The 23,675-nt window shown below is 39.8% G+C and overlaps 3 protein-coding genes across 9 annotated transcripts in view; 2 read left to right on the forward strand and 1 right to left on the reverse strand.

The window, feature by feature from the left end:
- LOC144956312 (uncharacterized) overlaps positions 1-18,437 on the forward strand; it is a 20,256-nt gene extending 1,819 nt beyond the window's left edge. For 4 of the 5 annotated variants that reach the window (XM_078886808.1, XM_078886809.1, XM_078886806.1 and 1 more), the window contains exons 3-8: positions 7,514-7,709; positions 9,350-9,533; positions 10,835-10,994; positions 12,918-13,082; positions 14,167-14,315; positions 16,700-18,437. In XM_078886808.1, coding sequence (XP_078742934.1) covers positions 7,514-7,709; positions 9,350-9,533; positions 10,835-10,994; positions 12,918-13,082; positions 14,167-14,315; positions 16,700-18,188 — 2,343 coding nt within the window. In that variant the 3' untranslated portion in view covers positions 18,189-18,437. The remainder of the gene's footprint in view (positions 1-7,513; positions 7,710-9,349; positions 9,534-10,834; positions 10,995-12,917; positions 13,083-14,166; positions 14,316-16,699) is intronic. The other variant, XM_078886811.1, reaches the window with a different exon arrangement.
- LOC144956532 (uncharacterized) overlaps positions 1-23,675 on the reverse strand; it is a 167,751-nt gene that overhangs the window by 106,684 nt on the left and 37,392 nt on the right. The window lies entirely within an intron of this gene.
- LOC144956509 (uncharacterized) overlaps positions 22,158-23,675 on the forward strand; it is a 30,830-nt gene continuing 29,312 nt past the window's right edge. The window contains exon 1 of one of the 2 annotated variants that reach the window (XM_078887056.1): positions 22,158-22,575. The gene's annotated coding sequence lies outside the window, so the exon portion shown is untranslated. The remainder of the gene's footprint in view (positions 22,576-23,675) is intronic. The other variant, XM_078887057.1, reaches the window with a different exon arrangement.

Consider the following 23,675-nt stretch of genomic DNA (forward strand, 5'->3'; position numbering starts at 1 on the left):
TAAGCGGATCGACCGACTGGAACAGAGACTTCAAGTCTCTGTTATCATAATGTTGTGACCTTATCTGTTCTAATTCTGTACATTCAATTAAAATGTGTTGAACTGTCAGGTCACAGTTACATCTTCTGCAGAGGGGTTTTTCATCCCTCTCCAGAAGGAAACGGTGAGTGAGGGCAGTATGTCCGATCCGGAGTCGAGTTATTTTTACCTCGTCTCTTCTTTTTAGCCCCGAGTTGGGTCTGGGGCCGAGGTCACTTTTAATTTGTTTTAATTTGTTATGTACATCTCGGCTCCAGGATCGTTCCCATTCCTTTTGGACATGTTTTTTTATATTGATCTTTAAATCCGCGTGTGGGATTTTACTGCCCTCTTGTAATTCTTGGCTCACCGCCTCTTTTGCCAGTCGATCCGCTTCTTCGTTCCCCTGGATACCCACATGACTAGGTACCCAGAGAAAACAAACTTTCTTTTTCTTAATAAATAATTTATTTGCACCTTCCAAGATACTTATGAGTCTTGGATCGGTGCAATAAAAATTTGAGATCCCCTTAAGTACGGACAGCGAGTCAGACAAGATCAAGAATTTATTTTTATTCGATCTCTCAGCCAAACGGAGAGCATTTAGGATTGCTCTCGATTCAGCTGTAAAGATCGAAACATTTCTATCCAGGCGAAGTGATCCTGTGCCTTCCGATGAGTGATAGGCACATCCTACTGCATCTGCGCTCTTTGAACCATCCGTAAATATGTGAGTATGGTTTTTGTATGTTTGTAATATTGCTTTTAGTGTCTGTTTGTAAATATGTGGGTCTGTTTGTGATTTTTCCAGTTTTGTTAGGTCCAAATTTATGTTTGGTCTATGTATGGACCATGGTGGTGTCTTTGCCTGGACGTATGGATGTATCCTATCTAGACTGATGTTCATGTCTGCGATGTCTTTTTTTATTCTGCAACCTAATGGTGGTGTCATTTTTGGGTGCTTGCGAAATTTTTCTTCTAGTGTCCTATCCGTGTAGTGTACATGTTTGTGTGCTGGGTTGTCGTGCAGCGATGTGACCTTAGTAACATACTGGAGAGCCAGTTTTTTCCTCCTGAGATGGAGAGGTGGCTCATCTGCCTCAGCATAAAGGCTTGCCACTGGAGAAGTGCGGAAAGCCCCGAGTGCCAAGCGCAGTCCCTGATGATGAATTGGGTCCAGCATGCCTAAGTAGGATGGTTTTGCAGAGCCGTATACAAAAGATGCGTAGTCCAGTTTTGATCGAATAAGGGTTCGGTATATCTTTAGAAGAGTGTTTGTGTCCGAACCCCATTCCATGCTCGACAGAACTCTCATTATTCTCATTGCTTTCATGCATCGCAGTCTGAGATCTTTGATATGGGCGAGGAAATTTAGTTTCCTATCAAAGATCAAACCCAGGAATCGGGCTTCGTCCTTTACCTCAATTCTGGAATTGTTGAGATAAAGGTCAGGCTGTCTAATGCAGGTGCGTTTTCGGCAGAAGTGGACAGCTACTGTTTTTGATGGGGAGAAGGAGAAACCATTGAGATTTGCCCACTCCGACAGTTTGTTTAGTTGGAGTTGTAACTGTCTTTCAATGGTGTCCATACTCGATTTACTTCGATAGCATACAAGAAAGTCATCAACATATAAGGAACAGTCAACATTCTGTCTCATTGCATTCACTATTGAGTTTATTTTAATCTCAAACAGAATGGGAGACAGAATGCTACCCTGTGGAACTCCCTCTTCCTGATCAAATGGATCAGAAAAGGTGGATCCTGCTTTGACCTGAAAGGATCTGTTGTTTAAAAATGCTCTGACAAACATTGGAAGGTTTCCTCGTAGACCAAGTTTGTGCAGATCTTTGAGGATTCCGAATTTCCAAGTTGTGTCAAAGGCCTTCTCAAGGTCAAAGAAGATTGCTACCAAGTGCTCACCTTTGGCAAAGGCCTCACGAATGAAGCTCTCTAGTCGAACAAGGTGATCAACAGTTGATCTGTTCTTTCGAAAGCCACATTGGAGGTCGGAGAGGGAGTTGTTGTGTTCCAAGTAGAACATCAGACGCTTGTTGACCATTTTCTCCATCAGCTTGCATAGGCAGCTGGTGAGGGAGATTGGTCGGTAGTTTGAAGCGTCCGAATGGTCTTTCCCAGGTTTTGGGATTGGAATCACGGTGGCCAGATTCCAACTAGGTGGAAAAGTCTGTGTTGTCCATATCTTGTTATAGATATTCAAAAGGACAACCAGACTATCTTGTGGAAGATGTTGGAGTATTTCATAACTGATGTTGTCAGGACCCGGTGCTGTGACATTTGTGTCACGGAGGCAGGCACCCAACTCCTCAAGTGTAAATGGTTTGTTGTAGTCTTCAGTGTTTGTAGATGTAAAGTTTATTGGTGTGTTTTCTGCGTTTTGTTTATGGCGCAGAAATTGTGGTGTGTGGTGTGCAGACGAGGAGCTGTGCGCCAGCCTCCCGGCCAGAGTGTTGGCAATTTCTTGTTCTGTTTCAGCCACGGATCCATCGGGACGTGTCAAGTGATTTAGTGAATCACTATCGGATCCCTTCAGTTTCCGTAACATCCTCCACACCCTATTCAGGGGTGTCTGGCTATTTATTTTTGAGACAAAGTTTTGGAAGGATCTCCGTTTGTTTTCTCGGAAGATCTTCCTACACTTTGCTCGTAGTTTCCTAAATGTTGCGAAATTCTCAGGGATTGGGAATCTCATCGCTTTCCTGTATGCTTTTTTCTTCTCCCGTAGGGCCGCTCGACATTCCTCTGAAAACCAGGGATTGTGTTTTCTCGGTCTACCAGAGGTTGTTGGTATTGTCGAGCTGCAGATATTTGTTAAAATAATTTTGAATTTGTCATAGCTGTCCACCTCTGTCGTAAGGAGTCTGTGACACTCCTGTGAGAAAGTTTCCCAATCTGCTCGCCGAACACTCCAACGTTTGGGCTGTGGGGCCCTTGAAGTCGGGGTGATGTCGAGGCAGACTGGAAAATGGTCAGAACCGTGATCGTCATCGATCACAGTCCAGGAGAGCTCTGGGGCTAGTGTAGGATCACAGAAAGTGAGATCAATGGCAGACGTGGTAAGATTGCGAATATTTACCCGTGTTGCCTCGAGACCGTTTGCCAAGTATACATCCATTTTCATTATGAAAGCCTCCACTGCCTTTCCCCTCTGGTTTGTGTCTGTGTTTCCCCAGAGAGGACTGTGAGCATTGAAATCTCCCATTATCACATAGGGAGGGGGTAGTTGGTTTAGAACTCCCTCTAGCTCGGCAGACTGGAGGCGATGATCTGGTGGGATGTACACAGAGCAGATGGTGATTGGTCTGTGCAATGTCACTCTCACTGCTATTGCCTGAAGATTTGTTTTTATTGGTATCAAGCGGTGGGGGGTGCTCTTCTTCGTGAGAATTGAAACTCCCCACACGCTATCTGGCCATCAGAGTGAATCAGATGATTGGCCGTATATCCTTTTACTGTGTAGTCGTCTGCTGGTAATTTTGTTTCCTGCAGACAGACTACATCAGGATTCCTCTGGAGGAGGAGGTCCAATTCTGTTCTATTTGATCTGATCCCTCTGATGTTCCAGGAAATTAATCTTGTCTGACTAGGTATCCTAATTTTTTGTGGGGAGGTTAGGCAGTATGCCTGCCTTCAACCCTTTTACTTTTATTCTCCTAGGAGGAGAGACTTCCATAGGAGAAGGAGGCCCTGTGGGGGGCCTCTCGGTTTTTTTAGGGCTGAGTTTTTTTGAACCCTTGGGATTTTTAGGTCCCTCTGGGTTCTTAGATTTTTTGGGGCTTTGAGGCCCTCAGGGGGATCTGTGGATCCCCCAACTGGTGTTGGTGGCTCCATATTCTGGGAAGGGGTGGGGTTTTGTTTTTGGGGGGATAGAGAGGGCTCACGGGAGTGGAGATGGGGGGTGGGTCCAACATCCACGCCCATGAGGGGGAGAATTTTTTTGTTTGGGGAAGGAGGGGGGGTGGAGGTCGCCTTGGAGGTGGATGTGGAGGGGGCTGCAGGTTCCACATCTTGAACCTCCAATGTGTCAAAAAGATTTTTTGACACATTTGCGACCTTGTTTTTAGGTCTTGATGGCTTTTTCTTTTGAGAACTGAGCTTGATATAGCGCAATATCCACTAAATGTGCTCAAAGCGCTTTACAAGGGGTCCCTGGTCAACAGCAACATTTAACATGTAGGACGGGACATGACGCCTGTTAGGCGATATTACAATTTTTCGGACAAAGACAACGCTGTTAACGGCCAGGTACTCATTTTACACCTGAGTACGGTGAGAGAATGTGAGTGAAGAGCCTTTTCCAAGGACTCAACTATGCGCCGATCACGAGGCTCGAACCCAGGACCTCCCGATCCGAAAGCGAGTGTCATACCACTAGACCACATAGCCGCACATATATATCCGTCTATATCCGTAGTGTACCCGGGGTTACTTTTACCCCATGCCTATTTATTACATTTTTCCGAGACAAATTACAGGCGTAGTATTAAAGTTAATGTTTGTAGTTTTTACATGTTAATGATAGTTGAATAAAACTATCCACGTACATGCTCATTTTTAATACTTTTTTTTCCAATTTTGAAAAGTAGCAAAAATCTCTAGGATTGAGTGAGTTAACTCTTTCAGCGCTGAGGCTATTTGTTAATATTTGCATTTCCGTCGAAAAGGGCTGACACCTGATAGAGGCAGCATGAGAACGACAAGCAAAGACAAAGTGTCACAAAGCGACATTCAAATTCGGAGCAAAATCTCAATTAAAATACATCCCCCCCCAACCCCCCCTCCCTGTGGCCAACTGAATGTTCTGATGAAAGAAATGATACTATTGGTTCAATTTATAGTACTTTTGTAGTAAGTACGATAGGATTACATTATTAGTTTTGCCTTTCAAGACCGGCCATTGGCCAGTAGAACAGATTCAAGACCGACCAATGACGCTAAAACAGTTAAAATGGAATTATTTCGGCTTGGTATTAAAAACATAAAACTTAAGCTTTTATATAGCGCAATATCCACTAAACGTGCTCAAAGCGCTTTACAAGGGATCCTGGCCAACAGCAACAGTTAACATGTAGGACGGGACATGAGGCCTGTTAGGCGATATTACAATGTTTTGCGGACAGAGACAACGCTGTTATCGGCCGGGTACTCATTTCACACCCGAGTACGGTGAGAGAATGTGAGGAAAGAGCCTTTTCCAAGTACTCAACTATGCGCCGAGTGAGGCTCGAACCTAGGACTTTACGATCCGAAAGCGAGTGCCATACCACAAGAGCACATTATAGCCGCACATTAAAAATTTTAGACAATGAAAATTGAAATTATAGTTTTAAAAAATATAATACTTGGGTTCAATTTATATAATTTTTTGAAAAAGAAAAATCAAAAATTAAAAATCATATATCTAATCTCTTGAACTTGAGATTCCCTTTTAATCATGGTTCATCCTAACATAAACGCTGACCCATACGTGCGGTATGTGGTCTTGATTGGTACTATCATGTGATGAAATCCGAAATCGCTCAATACTCTTCAACAGTCGTGACGTCACTTCCTTCCTAATGACGCATGGTAACTTAGTAACACTGGCTCTAAACTATCGGAACAATGGCGGACGCCCGTATGAAATATTTCTCCGTCGAGCATAAAAGCGTTTCAAGAGGGAAAAAAAAACACATAAATTTGATCTTGTTTTGACTTTTACACATTCTGATCACAAGGCATATGAAAAGTTCTAGCCAGCATGAAGAATAAAAAGTAATGATTTTCTTTGTTTAGAACCAAGATGGCCGCCGTTGCCGTGCGGCGTGACATCAGAGTACTGAATCCTATTTGCAGGATGTTGAACAATTTATTCTTGTTATAGCCAATTTTCAAGTACTTACATTTTCAATAGTGTTTATTAAAATACCCCTGTATCTTACCTTACCTTATCTTATAACAGGCTTAATAAATAGGAATTATCCTTTAAGTGTAATACAATAGTTTATAATTACAGAATCTCATAATATAGCTTGCATTGTATCATTCACAGACAGTTTTACACAACTTTGAATGTAAGGAAAAATATATCAATACTGCAATGTAAAATTGAAAAATACTATCATAGAAAACTGGTAATTGAAAATTGGTCATGATCGAATGAATCCTAAATGTACAATGAAATATTAATGACATAAAATAAGAATGATAGCAACTAAATCAAATTGAACTCAAAAAGTAATCAATTATTAATTTATTTTTTTTTTTTGTAAAATAGAATAAAACATATTAGTCATACTTAAATCTCAGAGACTTTAACTCCCTATGAACTAAGATTTTAAATTGATTCAAAGAACATGCAATTTTTTGGGGGTGTTAAAACAGAGACTATTCCATGTTTTCACTATACGTAGATCTATAATAAATGAAATCTGTCTTAATTTGGTCTGAAATCTTGGAAGATATATTTTAGATTTGTCGCCACTGGTATACGTAATCTTGGAAAATGTAAACAAAATTGATGGATTTATATCATTTAGATTATGTATTATCTTGTAATTTGTTTTGTTTTGTTTTGTTTTTATGTGCGGCTATGTGGTCTTGTGGTATGACACTCGCTTTCGGATCGGAAGGTCCTGGGTTCTTTGAAAAAGGCTCTTTACTCACTTTCTCTCACCGTACTCAGGTGTAAAATGAGTACCTGACCGTTAACAGCGTTGTCTTTGTCAGAAAAATTGTAATATCGCCTAACAGGCGGCATGTCCCGTCCTACATATTAAATGTTGCTGTTGACCAGGGACCCCTTATAAAGCGCTTTGAGCACATTTTGTGGATATTGCTCTAAATAAAGCTCAATTTTACTTTTATTTTTATTTTTCAAATTTTGATTTGTATTATCAGGTTTCGGTTTCCGTAATTTAAAGCTAGAGATGTGTAATGGTTTTCTATATCTGTAAGTTTTTGCTAGAGGTGATTTTGCTCTTTAAATATACAGTCGCTACCGGTGTAACCCTACAGTAGTTACAATAATGATGAGAAACATAATGATTAGAGTATTAGGTATTGTTTTTTGAAAAAATATATTCAATTTGTCTGCATGGCTATGATTTTCTAAAGGCAGCCGTAGCTTGTTCAATAGAAATTTCATTCTGCCCCGAGTTGCTAACAACAACTAGGAGATTTTAAAAAAAACTAAGATGCTTCTCCTATCCAAAAATCTTGAGTTTTACCCACCAATCGTATTGTATCACTCTTTTAATCTTTGCAAAAAGATCTCTCAAATTCTCTTGAGAGTCGTAACAATATTCATCTTAACAACGCCACTACCACATTATCTCATTCGTCTGTAGTGTTTCATTCATCCTGTTTTGTTGAAAAAGGGGGAACCCGAAACGTCCATTTTATGTTTTCGTATATATTAAATTGAAGCTTACATTCAACTTCACATTGTTATTGTTATTGATAGTCGTAACATAATATTCTATTTCCATCACACTAGGCAGAGAGCAATTTTGAGAAACGCGCCACAAAACTCCTAGAGACTTTACCCTCTCAAAGCTCGAGAGCGTTCTTCACCCTGATGGAAATCCTGGAGATCACCAACCCGTGGTTGTCGGAGAAGATGAAAGCAGCTCTCCATGACGAAAGGACCAGGGATGCCAAAATCAACATCCATCCGTCCGTAGCCAAAAGTGGTGAGGAATTTAGAACGAATGTCAATAATTGACAATAAACATACAAAACAGTTTTTTATCCGTATGATCAGAAAACCTTTATTTCATACATCGTTAGATTAAGATGACCACCAACTAGGCAAAACATCTTAACTCACTCAATCTTACAGATTTTGCTACTTTTCAAAATTGGAAAAAGAACTGTATTAAAAATGAGCATGTGTATAGATAGTTTTATTCAACGACCATTAACATGTAAAATTTAAGAACATTAGCTTTGACACTAACTACGCCTATAATCTGTCTCATAAAAATGTAGCAAAAAGGCATGGGATAAAAGTAACCCCGGGTAAACTACGGATATAGTCGGTGTTAGGGTTGAGTGAGTTAAACATGATAATTCATATAGTGTCCATTCAACTCGGCTTCTGACAGTGACGGAGATTGGAAGTACAATTGGATACCCAACACCTTACAGGTAGCGCATTCTATGAAACTAAAATTGTCTTACATAGGGTCTTCTGGTGAGATTAAATAAAGCATTTTCAAACTAATTGAGCATAGTAACACTGTAGAAAGTTGTTTTAAGTGTTCATATTTATTTCTACCAGATGGGAACATAAACTCTAGAATCATAGAGATTCTAAAAGACAATAAAGCGATTTTTTGATAATCTTACAGTCGTGGTTCCATATGTAGTTAGGTTATAGGGCCTTAAAACATTATAACGACCCCCCCTCTCTCTCTCTCTCTCTCTCTCTCTCTCTCTCTCTCTCTCTCTCTCTCTCTCTCTCTCTCTCTCTCTCTCCACAGACCTTTGCCTAAGTCGGAAACAGAAAAATGCGCGGGTTTGGCAGTAAACAAACATGGGAGAATTGGGCGGTTCCGATACTGAAGGGAAATAACCCAACATAATAATTTTCAAATTTGAAATAATTGAGTAACATCCCCTATGAATGGGACCCAGAAAAACATCTCGAAGATTTTTTAGTTCATCAGTTATTGTTTTTGTGTGTGAGCGTCCGTGTGCGTGTATACATGCTTGTGTGTGTGCGCGCGCGTGTGTGTGTTTGTGTGTGTGTGTGTGCGAGTGTGAGTGTGCATCAAGACTGCTCCTTGGGTCCCTCTGATTTATGTTCCATGGTCGATAACAAAGAATGCCATATTATAGGCATGTTGTGCGGCTATGTGGTCTAGTGGTATGACACTCGCTTTCGGATCGGAAGGTCCTGGGTTCGAGCCTCGCGCTCGGCGCATAGTTGAGTCCTTGGAAAAGGCTCTTTACTCACATTCTCTCACCGTACTCGGGTGTAAAATGAGTACCTGGTCGTTAACAGCGTTGTCTTTGTCCGAATAATTGTAATATCGCCTAACAGGCGTCATGTCCCGTCCTACATGTTAAATGTTGCTGTTGACCCGGGACCCCTTGTAAAGCGCTTTGAGCACATTTAATGGATATTGCGCTATACAAAGCTCAATTTTTTTTAAGCTCATGTTAATGTGTGTACTGTACAATGTGTTCCATGTGGCCTGTTGAACGAGATAATATTGTACGTATCAATGGGGATGGTAAAAACTATGGACATTTATCGCAAAAATCTTTATAATCATAATATGTACGAATAAACATTAGATGTTAAGTCGCATTCATTCTATTCCAGCGGCTATTGAAGGGTTTGGTCACTCCAGACTGCACATTGACCCAGACATCAAAGAACGAGCCACCAAATTTGTCCACACCAACCTGTATCACCTGACGGAAGCCGAACAAAGGGGCGTGGAGAAATGGATGGCCGATGAGTTACAGAGGGAGAGAAGGCGACAGCAGTTTAGAGCACCGCTAGAGTAAGGAATTAGGAGGATGCAATGTTGTAATAATACACCATTAGTTATTCGAAAAAAAATTGAGCTTTTGAGCTTTTATCTAGCGCAATATCCGCTAAACGTGCGCAAAGCGCTTTACAAAGAGTCCCTGGCCAACAGCAACACGTAACATAAAGAACAGGACATGACGCCTGTTAGGCGATAATACAATTTTTTTTTCCGACGGAGACAACTCTGTTAATGATCAGGTACTCATTTTTCACATGAGTACGGTGAAAAAATGAGAGTAAAGAATCATTTCGAGGCTCGAACCCAGGACCTTCCGATCCGAAAGCGAGTGTCATACTACTAGACCACATAGCCGATGAGCCGATATGATTAAATCCTTAATTTAAGAGAAAATAGAGAGCAAGCTGCCAAGAGGCCGCCCACAAGATCATGGTTCGACGACATCAAGGACTGGGATGGCAAGTGAAAAATGCAATAGACTGGTACCTACGAGTCCGGGGAGAATGGCGAGCCATTTCTAGTCGACCTCTTACGGGATGGCTGATGTAGTGTAAGTAACATGAGGGGGGGGGGGGGGGGACCATACCTATATTCAATACAAAAAGACCATCAGAAATTGTGGACCTGTCAGATTATGAACATCCGTTAATGACTTTGAATGTATCAGTGCATGACATAATCAGTCGAAAGGTGAAGATTTTCGATTTGCATTTTTTTTTTTCATTTTCTGAAAAAATATGCTCCCCAGAGAATTTTAATCCTTACTTGAAGTAAATTGGTGGTTTTTCATGAAATTATGGTCTGATGAATGGAAAAGGTATCCAGCAATTGATTTCCAAACACATGCCACAAATGATTTACAAAGTTGTGCTTACCATCAATAGGACATACAGTGTTTGTTTGGATGCCCAACTTTTAAAACAGTACTACGATGAAAGAAGCTATTTGTAGGGACTTATAATGTTAAACGTAAAGTAATATAATTGGTGCTGCTCGAAGCTCGAAGAAATAAATAACAATGTGAAATTGAATGTAAGCTTCAATTTAATATACGATAACATAAATGGACGTTTAGGATTTCCCCTTTATCAACAAAACAGGATGAATGAAACACTACATACGAATGAGATAATGTCATTATCACATTATCTCATTCGTCTGTAGTCCATTTTATCCGTTTTCGTATATTAAATTGAAGCTTACAATCAATTTCAAATTGTTATTTAAACATAAAGTAGTACTTCAAGGTACTACTTTATATAGATACTATCACCTTTATGGAGTTTATAGCTCATTCTGCTTCTTACGTCCAGGTCTCGTCGACAAAGAGAGTTTCATTCTACTAAAGAAACCCAGACGGACACGTGTTCACTGGACGTAAGGGAGATGTTTGACGAGTTGGCTGTCTATCTTCATGGTGTGGATTATGACGAACAAGAAGATTCTCTAAGCTTTGGTCTGATTCACAAAGAGGTGAGTTGACCTTCATGTCAAGTTTCAAGCACCCCGTTCAATTACTTCAAATGAACAATCTAATAAAGACCTTTTTCGGATACCTACTTTTCTAGCACCATGTGGTTGTAGCGTTCCCCAAAATATAGTGAACAAATAGCGATTCGCCATATCTCTCCAAATACTCTTAAGTGAATCTGATTTGCCATAAAATTGGTCTTGTGGGCGAATTTGGTGGTACAGCGGGTTAACTCTCTCCTTACCAGCCATTTTCAGACTTTTCCCAAAACTCAACATTCACAGAACACACACAAAAAAAAAGATTTTTCTTATTCAAACAGAAAGCAACAAGTACATTCTATACACAAAATTGATAGCTAAAATGGACACTACTGCACAGTGCCATGTTTTTTATTGCTGTAATAAAACATGTTTCTTTACTTTTATTTGGTGATGTACAAAAGAAATCAGAATGATAAAACTGTTGGTTGTATCGTTACGAATGTGTCGATCTTTCTTTGGTTGGTAAGGAGAGGGTTAAAGGGATAAAGGGAGTGTGTGTATTGTGAGATTTTCCTGTATTGTCACGTTACATCACATTGAAATATTCGAGGCATGTTCTTGTCAGTAGATGACACCCCCACAAAGCAAAATTGTTTTGTTTTGTTTGTTTTGTTTTTTGTTGTTTTTTGTTGTTTTTTGTTTTTTTTTTGGGGGGGGGGGGTGTTTACTTTAATTTTTATTACACAGGGGAGACAACTTTTTAATAGTTGACATGTAGTCTCATGAGTAATATCCCTTGATGGCCAGTCATTCAAAATAATTTAATTATTGTTACACGCCCTTTCCAGTAAACTTAAGTTTATTATTATATATAATGTGCTTCCCATTTTAAGGTCCATCTCAGATTGGACTGTAAGCCACAAGAACATTACAATCCCCAAGTTATCAACTGTATTCGAACGCGTGACCTTCCGATTTGAAGGTAAACTACCGAATCGTACCATTATTCATATACGTCAAGAAATAACTTATTTCCTTGAATTTCGGTTTAACTTTTTGATAGGCATTTACTCGGGATTAAGTTGTGGTTTGACGGGTAATTGGAACAATGCCTCGCCTAAAAATAAATGCGAGCGATTTTGAATGAGGTCAGTGACCAGTAAATTATGATTGGCGATTGAAAAACGTTAGTGTCGGCGCTGTGAATCAATAACTGACTATAGAGTGCTGGTAAAATAAGGATACCTAACACACGGCTTGTGCTGTATGAGATGGAAATTTGGTTCCATGTGGCCTGTTGAGGAAATCAATTGTTGAGAAAAGTATCCAGCATTGTGAAATCGTGTAAGCGACCTCTATAGGGCAGCGTGGTTCAGCGGTACGGTCTTTGCTTCGTACCCAAAATGTACCCAGTTCGACTACCCGCCTAGTTGTGTGGCCTTGAGCAAGTCACCTCGCCTTAGCTCACTTTACGCGCTGTACTGCGGATGACGCCTGGGTTATTCCAGTTTTCCCTTGGAATAGACCCTAAAGACAAATTTCCCCTTGGGGATGAATAAAAGGAATGTTATTTATTTATTTATGTTATAAATGTGCATATTTATTTGTTCTAAGTTCATACATACATTCGCAATCAAGAACATGGAAAATCTAGTCCTCCACTGTTCGAAAAAGTTTGGCGACACAGACAAATGTTTCCGGAGTGCCTGTCCTATATAAATATGCATAGCTATATACATTGTTAAGTTCATCCATAACTTTGTCACCCAATTTCAGGCGAAAGAGCTGCTAGCCCGTACAAAGAACCTGAACAATTTATTACTCAACTGTTGGAACAAGTTTGGCGACACAGACAAATGTTTCTAGTGTGACTGTCCTATATAAACATGTATTGTTACATACATTGCTAAGCTTATCCATAACTTTGTAACCCAATTTCAGGCGAAAGAGCTTCTAGCCCGTACAAAGAACCTGGACAATTTATTCCTCAACTGTTGGAACAAGTTTGACGAGACGGATAAATATTCCCAGAGCTTGCCTGACCTCATAGATCGTCTGGTTCACCGTGAAAAGCGTCTGATGTCCACTGAGGAACTGGATAAGCAGGTTTGAACTATTTCATTTAATCAAATGTAAATGTTGCTGCTCGAAGCTCGAAGAAATAAATAACAATGTGAAATTGAATTTAAGCTTCGATTTAATATACGAAAACAGAAAAATGGACGTTTCGGGTTTCCCATTTTACCAACAAAGCAGGATGGATGAAGCTACAGACGAATGAGATAATAAGGTAGCGGCATTGTAAAGATGAATAAACACTACCACATTATCTCATTCGTCTGTAGTGTTTCATTCATCCTGTTTTGCTGATAAATTGGAAACCCGAAATGTCCCTTTTATCTGTTTTCGTATATTAAATTGAAGCTTATTTATTAATCTAAGGAAGAGGAGAGTTTGAGAGGGAAGAGGAGATGGAGGAGGAGGAGATATATAAGAAGAAGATTATTCTAATTTCTAGTTTTGAAGTTAATCCAATAGTTATGTTGTACCCAACAGGGCAAAAGTAGCTCATAATGGCATTCAATGTATCATTTTTGAAAACATAAGATAGAAAGAAAGGTAAAAACAGCGCCAAACAATCTTGTAAATTAATGTTCAATACAATGCGCTCTATAATCCTGCAGTAATAAACTCGGTTAGTAACCTGAATAGTTTATACAGCTGGGTGACAAAGAAAGAGAAGAGTAATATTAGTGTTTTTTAGGCTATCTGATCAGAGAGATGAATGGCGTACCATGATCATCTATGTCTGGTCAAGACTTGGTACTTGAAAAAAAAGGAAACTGAAAGTCGAAATGTCGACTCCTGTTTTTGATGGCGCTGAGTTGAGTTTTTTTTTAATGTTTTTAACTCATATATTTTCTTATCATAGTCAAGTAAAATAAAATGGATATCTGACCCGTAACAGCGGTGCTTGTGTAATAAAAAAAAAGCATAGTAACACTTAGACTTGGGCGACTAGATGTCATATCGCACATGATCAGTGATGCTGTTGGTCTGACATCACACGTGATCAGTGATGCTGTTGGTCTGACATCCGTTGTAGCGTTTTCAGCAAATTTAGTGAGTTTTGCGATATGTGTATTCATGTAGGCCTACTTATTTCATTTTCATTTTCATCCACCATTAGATGATAAGCAAACTAAAAGACGAGCGTGAGAATCTAAAGCGGCGTGTCCGAAGACTGGAAGATGAGCTAGAGAACATCCTCAAACGTCTGCCCAGCTCCATGTCGCCTCAGGAGGCACAACTAAGACAGAGGCAGAGTGTCCATCTGAGGTAAATTATATCACCCATGTCCTCATAAACGATATAAGGAATGAGATGAGCGAAAGAGTAGCGTCCCTTGATTGGACGTCACCCATAGTCTGTGACGTCACCGGCGGAAAAGTTATTGGAGAGAGAACGTCATGTTGGTTGTGCGCATGCGTCTCTCGTCCTCGCTTTCCATGTTAATTTGTGTATTGTTGTACTGACGAAGGGTTTGTACCCGAAACGTCCATTGTATTGTTCCAAGACGAAGCCTCTCTATTTTCACTCTTCCGTTAGACTTTTCACTATCACAGGCTTCAGGCAGCCCATACCGTTTCTACATAGTCTGCAACAGGAAGCTTTAAGTAAAATTTATACTCTTGTGAACACAATTAAATATATTCTTAAACTGCAACCTGGCTAATTTTGGGCAAGAAGGATACTTGCTGTTGACATCAGATGTTTGTTTGATTGATTATCTATATTCCTTCATAGAATGCCTAACGACGGCATCAAACCATGACGCGAGGAAGGGTGAGAACTTAACAAGAGTGCGTAAAAACTGATATTTCTCATTTCTTGTCAAGCAAATGACTGTAATTTATTTTTTGGCATAGATATTTATCACTCCAACATAATACCAATTTGAGGTGGTTGTTCACATTCACTGAGTTTCGGGTCTTGTCTTGATTCGTACCCGAAAGGTACCGAGTTCGATCACCCGCCGCTGCGTTGTGTGGCCTTGATCAAGTTACCTCGCCCTAGCTCAATTTGTAGCGCTGCACTGCTGCTGACGCCTGGTTATTCCAGTCTTCCATTGGAATAGACACTAGAGACAAATTTCCCCTATAGGATGAATAAAGGGAATTTCATTTATTATCTTATTTGAAATAAATTTCAAAAATTCACCTCTACCATTTGCTTGTAAGATGAGTGATTTACCAATTAATTGAGCGATTGAGACCCTCGATTTGATAATGGAGAAATTAACATTAACAACATTGAACTTGGCTGTTGTTTTAAGACAATATCGATTTATGGAGGAGACGACCTCTGGTGTGTGGTCATTAATCAAATTATTGTTTTCACCATTCAACAATAGCTCTAATCTAATTGTGACATCAAATGTTGGCTCACGATTGTCAAATAAAACGTGAATAGGAGGTGGGAGGAAAAGAGAGAGGGGGGAAAGGAGATGGAGAGAGAGAGAGAGAAAGAGGGGGTGAGAGAGGGAGAGAGAGAGAGAGAGAGAGAGAGAGAGAGAGAGAGATGAAAATATTTTATTATTCTTTATGTTACAACCATTTTGCCGACCAATTTCCTCGGCCAACGTCTGCTTTAAGTTCTTTTCACAATGTTATTTTGAGTGATGACTTGAATAAATCAAGTCAGAATTAATGATAGGCCATTAGAGTTGTCACAAATTGAAATTTTATACAGGCTTCACATTGGGGTTAGATCGACTTCCGGTGGAAAATATCCATAGAGTAATAAAGAACGGCCTTGTGTGTTTGGTTTATGTTGTGTGCGTGTGTGTGTGTGTGTGTGTGTGTGTGTGTGTGTGTGTTTGTTTGTTGGGGGTGTTTTTGTTGTTTGTTGTTTTGTTTTTTTTTAGTTTGTTTTTTGTTTTGTTTTGGTTTTGTTTTGTTTTTTGAGGGGGGAAGGTATGATCCCAACTGCGGAACAGCAACTCCCTGGTTTGAGTGACGATTTTGGTGACGCATAGCTAAGCCCTTAAAAAAGGCCCTTTTCTCATATTCTCTCATCATATTACAGACAGTGTGAAAAGAGTACCCGACTCCCTATTTTATTCTATAAATTGAATTTGCAGCATCCAAATCACCCGATATAAATCCGTTTTGATGAGACGGGTCCATAGCACACTAGAGACTAAACGGAGAATAAGGATGGGTCAGGTCACATCGTAGCCATCGTTAACTTATAGATAGTTCAAAGATGACGTCACTCAGGTCTTTGTTATTGTTTTTTGCCATCCGCGTTTATGAGTAATGCTCACTGAACTGTATTAACCTGACAATAAACGTTCATGGATACACACAGTTTTGTGTGTTGGTCCGTTATACTTCCGGATGGCAATGTTATGAGCTTCTTAGCCAAGCGCATACTATCTATATAGCCGGACACTAGAATCCACTAGGACTTACAGTTTGACGTCATTTTGAGGTTTGAGTTGTCGTTAGTAAAGCTCAAGGAAACAAGTGACTCCGTTGGTTGATCTATTGAATACAACTCACGATTTGTTTTTGTTTTTTGTGGTCAAAGACTTGTCTTTTGATGTCATTTTTGGGTCAGTGTCAGGCTGAGTTAACGATGGATGGGTCATCTGCTTTACGGTTACAATATCCATACGAGTCTACTGTATTATTATTATGGTATTAATTTTGTTTCAGATACACGTTCCCCTACCCAGCAGACAGTCCAATGATGGAGGATGGGGAAGATTGTCGACGCCTCCACGCAGATACCACACATAACAACAACGCGGTATCCGATGAAATCAAACCACCTTTAACCGCTTCCAGCATCAGCAATGCAACGATCACCGGCGTGTCTACCGATAAAAACAGCGGACCGCAGCAGTCCGCTGACAAAGCCCCTAGAAATGGAACGCATCCCCATACCAATCCTCATAGTCACCATGCTAATGGAAATCATGGAGTCCATGTTTACAGAGCAGAGCCGGTCCATTTCGAGGAGAAGACAATCCCTCTAACAAAGAGCCAACAATCCGAGGACAGGGCCGACAGTCCGTCTAAATATAGAATCAATAACAAAGGAAAGCGTGGGAGTTTCGATGGTGAGAGCGAACGAGGAATTACAGAGAAAGAGAGCTGTAGCAATAGCAATAAGACTGCACAGTTTAACGTGAAATGTGACGTCAATCAAGGTCCGACCAAACTCCGAAGATACGCCAGTGAGGAAAGCATCCCGATGGCCGTCAGTCGTGAGGAGATGACCTCCACGTCCACGTCAAGTCTAAACTCGGATGTACAGCCCAGGCAGTTGAGCGTGGAGGATTTACCGACAGCCGTGTCTCAGCAATCGAAGTATCCCATACCAAAGGCGCAAAACCGAGTGACGCGTGCAGATTTACAAACCCGTGTGCAGAGATTGATCGCAAACCGTAGTGGCCAAAACGTGAGAGACAACAACAAGCAAAGTGGAAGAGAATTGGGGACTTCGACGACCAACTCATCCACGGGGTATAACTCTCACAACTCAACCAAAACTGCCGGAGGTCGACCGTACAACAACATCAGTAGTAGGGATTCCTCGCCCTCCTCAACCTCTGGCAAAAATAGTTTACAAACCAGTTATGACGTGATCCACAACACCAAAACTAGAGACAGAAGCCCTGCAACGATGCCGAACAAATCTCTTGGCAGCGCAAAAAGTCAAATCGCCGTACAAAATCCAGCTTACGACCATTCTAAGATGAACGATTCAAACATACCGGACAAACAAGGACTATTTCTACTGGCAAACCGTTACAACGGATACTCTACCCAGGACAGTGTCAAACGTCAGCAAGTAGAGCGATATGTCCAACTTGGCCATCCCTATAGAAGTTTTAGCAGCGAGCGGGTATCTCGGGGACCCGAGAAGGGTCAGTCGCCGCTACGTTCTAATACAAATATATTATCACATACAACGGCATACGATACACACAAACACCACGGGAACGAGTACAGTTCCGACTCTGAACTGGTTCTCAAGCCGTCCAGCCTGAAGGTGGAGAGAACTACAAAAAGCAACAAGCAACGCAGTAGAAGTGTCCGATTTGCCAACCCGATCTCCAGATCAACAAATCCACACAAGAGACAATCTCGATATCAAATGGATACGACCAGTACGGCTCAGAAAAAGATATATAAATAATCTCTCTCTCTCTCTCTCTCTCTCTCTCTCTCTCTCTCTCTCTCTCTCTCTCTCTCTCTCTCTCTCTCTCTCTCTCTCTCTCTCTCTCTATCTATAGTAATTTTAATCTATTTTTCTTCTACCCCTGGCCTTGTTTAATCACATCGATGTTTATATATGTATAGCTTCCTATCTACGTCATGTATGTATAGTGTCAATAATGTCTTTATTAGAAAGATTGGAATAAATATTATATTGGTAATAAGCTTATCAAACTCTCAGACTTTATGGATTTAGCATGTGTATGTGACCGTACCCCAATTATTTGAGGTTGGTAATGTTTGAACTTCTCTGTCACGGCTAAACATAGAGCCCGGGTCGTAATGAGTCGATTTCACATAATGACAGCTGTTGTTACATTAAAAGAAAAACAACTGAAATTTTGTATTGTTAAACAAAGTACAAAGAGACAGACAGCATCAATGCATCAGAGTGGAGAAAACGCATATAGTGTTATCTTGTCTTGTCCTACATGTTAAGTGTTGCTGTTGGTCAGGGGCCCCTTGTAAAGCGCTTTGCGCACGTTTGGTGGATATCGCGCTACATAAAAGCTCAACTCTTTTTTGCGGGCATTTGGCTTTTAACAGTGCCCTGAAACTGTTTTCACCAGGAGACCAGAAACAACGATGCGACTGTCACCAAAACGTTTCTCCCTCCTTGTTGAAGTCGGTTCGATTCGATTTGAGGCTCTGAGCAATGAAAGAAATTCATACCGACCGTTGAAGGGGAAACTGTGACCCAACGAGTCAATCTGGTAATATGTGTCAGTGTTTTAACCATTTCCTGACCAACTACAGGAAAATCGTCCCATCCGTTACGATACAACAAACATTTTTCCTATTCAAATGTCCCTTGTACATCATAAAATGTTCAGATAATGAACAGTGTGTTGGAGAGCATGTTTTGCTAAAGAAATTATGTATCGCAAGAACTTTACTGTTATTGTTCTTGAGTGATAAAAAATATATTTTTGTGTTAGTTGGGTGTGAAAATTTGGGGAAAATCCTGAAAATGGCTGGTAAGGAGAGAGATAATCAGTCGGAAGGTGACAATTTTGGATTTCCATTATTTTAGCATTTTCTGAAAGAATATGCTCACTAGACCATTTTAATCTTTATTTGAAATAAATCGGGTGATTTTTCATGGAAGTTATGGTCAGATGTATGGGAAAGGTATCCAGCAACTCTTTCTCGAAGTTCATACTTTTTCAACTTGACTAGCTTAAAAAAATATCTAGAAGTGAAATTAAGCTTTGATATTTCACGAAGATGTACAAAAAGGGTTGATTTAATCATTTGTGAAAAAAACTCATTCATGATTTTAATTTAAACATGGCAAAATTTTAGTTCAAAACTTTTCACCATTCGACTGATTATGTCATTCACTATAACAATATTTCGGAATTAATTAGATTACGAACATCAAGATTAAAGTCAAAATTGTCAGAATAACGGCATTTCACGAGGTCCCAGGTTTGAGAGTTTTCTTCAAGATGAGGGTCATTTAAATTGATCGATATTTGAAGGAGGACGACATTTCTGGCCATTTTTTTTCCTAGAGTACGGCAATTCACTGGCTAATAACGATTTTTTTTTTAAAAAACAACAAATCCCAATCTCGTCAATAATTTCGACTATGTGGTCTAGTGGTATGACACTCGCTTTTGGATCGACAGGTCCTGGATTCGAGCCTCGCTCGGCGCATAGTTGAGTCCTTGGAAAAGGCTCTTTACTCACATTCTCTCACCGTACTCTGGTGTAAAATGAGTACCTGGCCGTTAACAGCGTTGTCTCTGTCGGAAAAATTGTAATATTGCCTAACAGCCGTCGTCATGTGCTATATTTTACGCGTTGCTGTTGGTCAGGGACCCTTTGTAAAGCGCTTTGAACAGGTTTAGTGGATATTACGCTACATATAAAAGCTCTCAACAAAAGAAAAGGACAATCGTTTTAACTCGAATGTTATAAATAACGCTTTAAAAAAAAATTCGATTTTAAGTATCAGGTACAACCTGGCATATAATACCGCTTAGAGACGGGGGGTTACAACTATATATAATTGATCGAGTAGACGGAATGAAGGATCGATGGGTGATTTCTATTGACATTGGAATACACTTACCTACCTATTACCAGCGTTATATCATTGATTGATATACACATTTATATACACCGAGTGGCCTCCCTAATGGATACAAGGTGTCCATTCTCATATATCCCTATCACAAACTATCAGGATAGAAGTCTGTACAATGACATGCTCCCTCTCCTCTCCCCCCCTCCCCTCCCCCTCCTCCTCCCCCCCCCCCCTCCCCTCCCCCCCTCCTCCCCCCCCCCCTCCCCCGCCCCAAACTACCACCACAACCGCACAGCAAAGTCCTCAGGGCTACCTAATACTAAAACTAATACGGTGCTTTCTATTCCACACTATTCGAAAAATCGATCAATTCCATATAGATATTCGTGTAAGTACATACTGAAACTGTTTAACAATTAACATTTTTTCAACTTTTGGTTATTTTCTTTGTTGTTTTTAAGGCGGGGGGTTGGGTTTTTTTCGTTTTTGATTTTGTTTTTATTTTTATTTTTTGTTTGTTTGGGTTTTTTTTTTTTTTTTTTTTTTTTTTTTTTTTTTTTTTTTGTATTTTTTCATTTTCTTATATTTTTTTAAGTGACACAAACAGAAAACATGGTATCAAATAAATATATTCAATGTGTTCTGAAAATCAATAACGGATAAAATGACTCATAATCACCATGATTGAAATAGAACTTTAAGGTTAATGGCCCATTATTAAAATAATAGCCAATACATTGTTATCTAATGAATGATATTACATTTTGATTTGGAATGATTTGAATACACACCAGTTGGACAGTTAAAGTTCATTTCATTAACAAACAAAAAAAAGCATTTCATTGATATTTAAAGTTTAGGTGCGCTTACCAGTGCCCCCCCCCCCCCCCTCCATTTTTTTTATTTCGATAACAGCGGTATGACAAGAAAACTTGAATAAAAGAAGAGAGGTAAAGTAAAAATGTGAGCTACTGATTTAATCTGGTATTAAGTCGGAATAAACATCATGAAGAAATCTGAGTATAAAGTCAAATTGTCAGAAAATTTGAGTTTCTTTCCTTTACTCTCCCCCCCTCCCCCCCCTCCCCCCCCCCCCCTTTGTTTGTTTTCTTTTGCTTTTGTTTTTGTTTTTGTTTTTTTGTTTTTTGGTTTTGTTTTGTTGGGTTTTTCTTTTTTTTTTTTTCTTTTTTTTTTTGGGGGGGGGGGGGTTGCTTTTTTTGTTTGTTTTGCTTTGGTTTTTATTTTGTTTGTTGTTTTGTTTTTGTTTTGTTTTTGTATTTTGTTTGTTTTGTTTTTTTTTGTTGTTGTTTTTTTGTTTCATATTTTGATGGGAGTTGCTTGGGGTATTTTTTTTTTTCGGTTTTTTTTTTTTTTTTTTTTTTTTGGGGGGGGGGGTTTAAGTATAGGAAACATAAGTCACTATCTACAATGAGGGCATTTATTTCGGCTCTATTTCAAGCACATGGATAAACCCAACAGAGCACTAATTTGAGGAGATCGGTCACAATAATTGACAATTTCTATCGATACAATCCTTTTTGAATAGTAGACACAGTATTTATAGTTATAGATTTCCCCGATCATTCATTTCATTAAGCCCTCCCTCATGAGGTGATCATTTGGCCACACGGTGATCACCGCTATTCACCAAGCACCATTGATTGGTACCAGGAACCTGGAACTGGAACCATGGACCAAGAACGATGGGGTGGGGTAAGGGAGGGGAGGTGAGGGGGGGGGGGTGGGAAGAAGAAGCATGGAATAGAAATGGAGTGCGAGGGGGGCCGGGGGGGGGGGGAGAGAGAGAGAGAGAGAGAGAAAGCTAGTCTTTGACTCGTACATAAACACTCTGTCACTGTCGCTTCATTATTTGACGTGTGTAGGGTAGAGAGCGTTTTAAGTTTAAGACATGGGGTGGTCTGTCTATCTATGTATTAAATGCCAAGGATAAGAAGAAGCAGAAGGCACACTAGATACTTCTACAGGTGGGTCTATCTATGTATTAAATGCCATCGATAAGAAGAAGCAGTAGGCATATGAGATACTTCTACAACTACTTGTCTCAGGTATTGGCAATTGGCATTAGTATAAGCAATGTGTCAACATTGTAACTAAATGGTTTGTTGATCTCCTCCTATCCTACAACATTGTCGGTTACTATTTCCAGTGTGGGGAAGGAAGGCGACATGACACTGACTCTGACTGACTTGTGTTTCTGTTTCTATGTGTCAAAGGATTACATCAAACGGTGGATAATATAATATAGAATACAGTAAGTACACCGTTAGAGACTAGAATGTTTGTTGTTTTGTTTTTAAGGGTTTTACGGCGCTTGCAACACATTAAGGTTATATCAGCGCCAGTAAAAAGGAAGAAAATGGGAGAGTAAAAAGTTCTAGAATTACAATTAAAGCACACGAGAAAAGGTAAGACAAAGGGGAATTGGTTCAAATAGGAAACAGATGTAGATTGCAAGAGCACACTATCAAAGTACTTAGTTTGAGATCACTTAAAAGTCTTACCAGACATCAGCACAAGATCCCACTAAGAGGAATACACTCAAATATTTACAAATCATATATTACAAATAAAAAAATAACAATACATAACAGAGAGGTGATTTACAAGGAAAAAAATATCATCTCCCAAAACTATAATTATACAATCGACTGTTTCCCTCTCAGCCAGGGTATTCGGCCAAGGCCAGGACAAAACCAAGTAATCTTTTTCCAAGTCAAGGACAGAAAGCAAGTTAGAAAACTGATACAGGGGGATAAAAGACACAGTAAGTACCTCCCTGCCCACTATGGGAGGTAGACACCCAGTTAGAGACTAGAACAACACAGGACTGACGACTGATAGGGAAAAAGCTGGGTTGTTAAAGACAACAATGTTAGATTGTGTGTCAAGTGTTTTAGTTTAATCTTTTTAAAAATTATGGTTGACATGACGGTAAGTGATAAGATCTGATAAAGTAACGACAATTCATATTATTTGTTTGGACATAGGCGCACATATTTACAAGTCTGTTTGTGCGGCTATGTGAACTAGTAGTATGACATACGCTTTCGGATCAGAAGGTCCTAGGTTCGAGCCTCGCTCGGCGCATAGTTGAGTGCTAGGAAAAAGATTCTTTACTCCCATTCTTTCACCGTACTCGGGTGTAAAATGAGTATCTGGCCATTAACAGCGTTGTCTCTGTACGAAAAATTGTAATATCGCCTAACAAGCGTCACGTTTCGTTCTACATATTACGTGTTGCTGTTGATCAGGGACCCTTTGTAAAGTTCTTTGAGCACATTTAGTAGATATTGCGCTATATAAAAGGTCAAGTTTTAGAGGGGGGGGGGGGGGTTGGGGGGGGTTGTTTGT

The sequence above is a fragment of the Berghia stephanieae genome, chromosome 11 (genome assembly GCF_034508935.2).
Source record: "Berghia stephanieae isolate SIO BIC M18660-M18661 chromosome 11, UCSD_Bste_1.3, whole genome shotgun sequence".
NCBI lineage: Eukaryota > Metazoa > Mollusca > Gastropoda > Nudibranchia > Aeolidiidae > Berghia > Berghia stephanieae.